This window comes from Zalophus californianus, chromosome 7 (assembly GCF_009762305.2).
Source record: "Zalophus californianus isolate mZalCal1 chromosome 7, mZalCal1.pri.v2, whole genome shotgun sequence".
Lineage (NCBI taxonomy): Eukaryota > Metazoa > Chordata > Mammalia > Carnivora > Otariidae > Zalophus > Zalophus californianus.
The window spans coordinates 99,704,977-99,710,976 of record NC_045601.1 but is presented as its reverse complement, the minus strand read 5'-3'; the positions used below and the strand labels follow the sequence as shown (position 1 = coordinate 99,710,976).

The 6,000-nt window shown below is 41.2% G+C and overlaps 1 protein-coding gene across 5 annotated transcripts in view; it reads right to left on the bottom strand.

Moving 5' to 3' along the window:
- Nucleotides 1-1,197: 1,197 nt before the first annotated feature.
- The window catches only part of PKHD1 (PKHD1 ciliary IPT domain containing fibrocystin/polyductin), a 471,355-nt gene continuing 466,552 nt past the window's right edge, over nt 1,198-6,000 (bottom strand). For all 5 annotated transcript variants that reach the window (XM_027602298.2, XM_027602301.2, XM_027602300.2 and 2 more), the window contains one exon: nt 1,198-3,742. In XM_027602298.2, the coding sequence (XP_027458099.2) occupies nt 3,339-3,742 (404 nt within the window). In that variant the 3' untranslated portion in view covers nt 1,198-3,338. The remainder of the gene's footprint in view (nt 3,743-6,000) is intronic.

The window sequence follows — 6,000 nt, the reverse complement described above, 5'->3', positions numbered from 1 at the left end:
AACCCAGTAAATTCTAGGGGCACCTGGGTGGCTCAGTCGTTAAATGTCTGCCTTCGGCTCAGGTCATGATCCCAGAGTCCTGGGATCGAGCCCCGCATCAGGCTCCCTGCTCAGCGGGGAGCCTGCTTCTCCCTCTCCCACTCCCCCTGCTTGTGTTCCCTCTCTCGCTGTGTCTCTCTCTGCCAAATACATAAATAAAATCTTTAAAAAAAAAAAAACTCAGTAAATTCTAGAAAGTCCTCCAAATGCATTAAGTGAATCTTCTGTCTCAAAAGATACCAGATTGATGGGCAGAAAATACTCTCTTCTTGAGTTTTTCCAAGCACAGAGAACCCTGGTCTTTTTTCATGTATAAAAATAACAAATGTTAGAAGAATATTTGTAAACACACAAATCTCCATATTCTACCATTTAAGTGTCATTTAACTTTATAAAAATGGTTTATCCCTTTTAAAAGATTACATTCAGGAAATGTGATCTCTCAAATATATCTGCAATTAGTTACCGTGCTATCACATAGGTTGAAATCAACTGTTCTACACTCAGTAGAGTAATTCCTTCTACTTATAGCTCTTTCAAAATTGACACTGAATACATTATAAATTCTGGAAACAAAATATGGAATAAATGCATGAATTTTAAATGACAGAATTAATTAAAATCCTTTACTGTTATTGACATGTACGATTTTATAGAAGCTTGGTTGAATAATATTTGCATGTGATTTACATTCAATTTCCCCATACAAATTTTTGCATAGAGTTTGCATACATTTCAATGTATAGTAATTTCATACATTGGGATTTTAGACTGCTACATGGAAGAGAGCCATTCACTAAGTAATTCTTGAAAGATCTGGGCCTCTTGGTTCTCAGTAGCCTCAATGGGCAACAATATGGGCAAATCTGCTGCGGGACACGACCCTGGTCAGACTGGGTCAGTCTGTCACTCTGAGGGAGACACGAAGTTCTCTCAAAGTCTGGTACCTTCTCTGAACACAACCCCTCAAACTTGAGAGATGGTGGGAACTACCCTAGCTCCCTTCATCCTTCCTTCTTGAGTTTAACATCCAGAAATATTTACAAATTTTTTTGAACTCTTAATTTTAGTTTGTTCAGTATCTTGGGGGAAAAGAATCCACCATATATAGAAAATCAGAAATGGGAAGCAAAAAGAATTTCTTTGAAATAACAGAAGAACATGACACTTTTCAATTATTTATTTCAAAAAAGAATAAAGCCTGTCACTGCTGGGAAATATTTTCTGGGCCATCTGTGTTAATGGTCTGAATAAGTTTACAGTTGGCTGATAGTGGTACTTTATCTAACAAGCTCATCTCCAGACATAAATGAACCAAGAGCTACTGTCTTGGCTTCCAGTATTTACCCAGTTCTCCCATTTTCTGAGGAGAAAAAGAGGACAGGCTTAATTATAGGTTAGAGGATTCTGACTAGACTCTGAAATTCCGTGCCACATGCTAGAGCCCTGTAAGTTACTGCTGTTAAGGCCCAAAGAGTCCATTTTGGCTTCTGGGATCCCAAGAATTGTGAAGGGAGAATTAATCGATTAATTATGGTTGTTCCTAAACAGAGGAATAGGATCAAACTTGCCTCCCAGAAAGATCCATCTTTTGGCACATGGAAGATTGGTAAGAAGCTAGTAAAAGTTGGAAGAAGGGTAAAGAAGGAGTAGATATAACAGATGTTAAATGACTGGGAAGAGTAAGGTAGAACAGGGAGTCTGGGTTGACCTTGAGATTTCCAATCAGAGTGCAGTGATGTTGTGTGTTGTGTTAGGGCAAGCATGAGGAGGAGCAGGTTTTAAGTCTGCATTAACTTCTTAGTGGCTGTGGGATAACCTAGTGGAAGTTCTCAGTAGGCAGCTAACTATATGGTGTAGAGCTCAGGAAAGAAATCTGGGCTGGAATTTGTGGTGGTAAAAGAAGTCACCGGAGTGAAAGGGAGAATGTGTAGACAAGCCCACAGAAGTAGTGCTAAGACTGCTATCATTTCATAATTCTCAAAAGCCTTAACTTCTGAAATGCCTTTGTACAAAAAGATTATAGATCTCTGATGGCTCAATGTATGGACTATGGATTGTAAATACAAATAACTTCACAGAAACTACAAAAAATAGATAAAGGACAGGTTATGGGGGATTAATTAAACTAGAGAAGGCATAATCTGCCCAAGCCAAGTTATTATTTTTTTCTTTATTATATTTTTAAATACTGTTAGTGCCCAAACAAAACACAAAAAGGACTGCAGGAAGCCAGTTTGTACCTCCAGAGTAATTTCTATAGGCCAGATTGCTCATCAATGCCCTTCTTAAACACAGCCTGGATTGAAATTTCTTGGACAACATCAATCTTGATACCTAATTGTTATCTCCCTCAGAATCCAATACCGTGTCACAGAGAAAGCTGCCTCCCTCCTTTCAAGGCAGGTTTAAGGTTTGAGATGTCTATAATACATCTAAAGAATGGATAAAGGGCTGAGAATGTTCCTGAAAACTCATAGTAGGGTAAGACACACTTTCCCATTGATGCCTTGCAGATGATGACTTCCTGCTAGTCCCTACCCACTATGGGACTAGTTCCAGAGCATCATTATTTAAAATTCTGCAACAGAAGCATTTGTTTCCTTTCTCTGTTCTAATTCAAACATAGGAGAGCCTCTGAATCTTTCAGAGATTGGAAAATCCTGATTTATATTTTGGGAAAAGCTGAGAGCAAGTTGTTGCTGGAGATTCTCCTCTCCTCACCTCTGCCATCTTTGTTTTACTCCCTTGGAGCATAAGGCCTTTTGGATCCAGAGCCAAGGGCACAACCAGGCTGCTTAAGGTGTCTACTTTGAACACTGATGAGCATTCTGCAGATGTTTGAATTAGGTGAAACTGCCTTTAGTATCCTTACCTAACTTGATACCAGTTGACCCTCCACTCTGGTCTTCATTAGAACCCCTAGCACACAGCCTGGAGAGGCTGCACATGATATAACCTCTTCCCTCCTTCATTGAGCAGCTGTACACATTATCTTCTCCAAAAATCAATGTTCTGAAAAATGAGTGCACTCATAAACTGCTTGGGCACTTGGTTATCTCTGGTCTCCCCAAATAGTTTTCTTCTAGTTGTAAATTTGACCCAGCTACTAACAGGAAGAACTATTAAAAAAAAAATGTGACTTTGGTCCATGGACAACTGCCTTCTCCAAACTTACTGTTTTTATATCTTTGTCCTTAATGAAAGTCTCAGCAAAGCCCATGAGCACATCAATATTTATGCGTCCATCACAGCTGTTCCTGAGTAGTTTCCAGGTGTAGGGAATGAGGATAGAATGCCTAGGTAGCACCACAAGAGGCTTTCTTCTCTTGAGCAAGCCCCACACGGCCTCTTTCCTGGCCCAACTGGCTCTGCCCCTGCATCTGCTGCCTCTCTTGTCTGAGGTCTGGACAGAACAGCAACCTCTGATCTTGGCCTGCCAGCTGGTATCTGATCAACTGCTCTTGGGCCTCCTTCCAGTTCCCAGTCTCTTGCAGGTATGCGTGCTGAGCAGGAGAGCCTGGAACACATGCATGTCCCTGGGATGTGACACTGGTAATACTGGGAGCAGGTGCAGCAGCCTCTTCTCGGCAGCCACCCTCCTCTTGGGCAGTGCGCCGGCCCACCTTCCTTCGGGACACTCCATTCAGGGAATGGTGGGGGAGTTGGTTTGGCTTGTCCACAATGACCTTCATCTTCATATCTGTGGGAGAAAAGAAGTTGGGGAAGAAATGGATTTAGTTAGGATCCAACAGTACATTAAAAGGATTATTCACCACGACCAAGTGGGATTTATTCCTGGGCTGCAAGGTTGGTTCAACATCTACAAAGCAATCAGTGTGAGACAACACATTAATAAAAGAAAGAGCAAGAACCATACGATCCTCTAAATATATGCAGAAAAAGTATTTGACAAAGTACAGCATCCTTTCTTGATTAAACCTCTTCAGAGTGTAGGGATAGAGGGTACATACCTACCTCAATATCATAAAAGCCATCTATGAAAAACCCACAGCGAATATCATTCTCAATGGGGAAAAACTGAGAGCTTTCCCCCTAAGGTCAGGAACACGGCAGGGATGTCCACTATCACCACTGCTATTCAACATAGCACTAGAAGTCCTAGCCTCAGCAATCAGACAATATAAAGCAATAAAAGGCATCCCAATCAAGCAAAGAAGAAGTCAAACTCTCACTCTTTGCAGATGATATGATACTTTATGTGGAAAACCCAAAAGACTCCATCCCAAAACTGCTAGAACTCATACAGGAATTCAGTAAAGTGGCAGGATATAAAATCATGCACAGAAATCAGTGGCATTTCTACACACCAACAACAAGACAGAAGAAAGAGAAATTAAGGAGTCGATCCCATTTACAACTGCACCCAAAACCGTAAGATACCTAGGAGTCAATCTAACCAAAGAGGCAAAGAATCTGTACTCAGAAAACTATAGAATACTCATGAAAGAAATTGAGGGAGGCACACAAAAAATGGAAAAACGTTCCATGCTCATGGATTGGAAGAATAAATATTGCGAAAATGTTTATGCTACCTAGAGCAATCTACACATTTAATGCAATCCCTATCAAAATACCACCAACTTTTTTCAAAGAAATAGAACAAATAATCCTAAAATGTGTATGGAACCAGAAAAGATGCTGAATAGCCAGAGGAATGTTGAAAAAGAAAAGCAAAGCTGGTGGTATCACAATTCCAGACTTCCAGCTCTATTACAAAGCTGTCATCATCAAGACAGTATGGTCCTGGAATAAAAACAGACACACAGATCAATGGAACAGAATAGAGAGCCCAGAAATGGACCCTCAACTAATCTTCGGCAAAGCAGGAAAGAATGTCCAATGGAAAAAAGACAGTCTCTTCAACAAATGGTGTTGGGAAAATTGGACGGCGACATGCAGAAGAATGAAACTGGACCATTTTCTTACACCACACACAAAAATAGACTCAAAATGGATGAAAGACCTAAATGTGAGACAGGACTCCATCAAAATCCTTGAGGAGAACACAGACAGCAACCTCTTCCACCTCAGCCTCAGGAACTTCTTCCTAGACGCATCGCCAAAGGCAAGGGAAGCAAGGGCAAAAACGAACTATTGGGACTTCATCAAGATAAAAGGCTTTTGCACAGCAAAGGAAACAGTCAACAAAACCAAAAGACAACTGACAGAATGGGAGAAGATAATTACAAAGACATGTCAGATAAAGGGCTATTAAGAACTTATCAAACTCAACACCTAAAGAACAAATAATCCAATCAAGAAATGGGCAGAAGACATGAACAGACATTGCAAAGAAGACATACAAATGGCCAGCAGACACAGGAAAAAGTGTTCGACATCACTTGGCATCAGGGAAATACAAATTGAAACTCGATGAGATACCACCTCACACCAGTCAGAATGGCTATAATTAACAAGTCAGGAAACAACAGATGTTGGCGGGGATGTGGAGAAAGGGGAACCCTCCTACACTGTTGGTGGGAATGCAAGCATGATCCCAGGACTCTGGGATCATGAACTGAGTTGAAGGCAGAGGCTTAACGACTGAGCCACCCGGGCACCCCTTGAGCGTCCAACTCTTGACCTCAGCTCAGGCCTTGATCTCAGGGCCCTGCATTGGGCTCCACTTAATAAACAAACAAACAAACAAACAAATATTAAAATTTGATAATATCACTTCCCCAAAAATACTTTTTATGATGTGGCTAAGTCAACAAGGATTTCTCCTTATAAGCATAATGGCTTAAATACAAAAACCAGACCACAGTCTGGTCAACTCACATTTGTATTAAGAAATTTGAGCTCTAGGGGCGCCTATGTGGCTCAGTCGGTTAAGCATCTGCCTTCATCTCAAGTCATGATCTCAGGGTCCTGGGTTCAAGCCCATCTCAGGGTCCTGGGATTGAGCCCCACACTGGGCTCCCTGCTCAGCGGGGT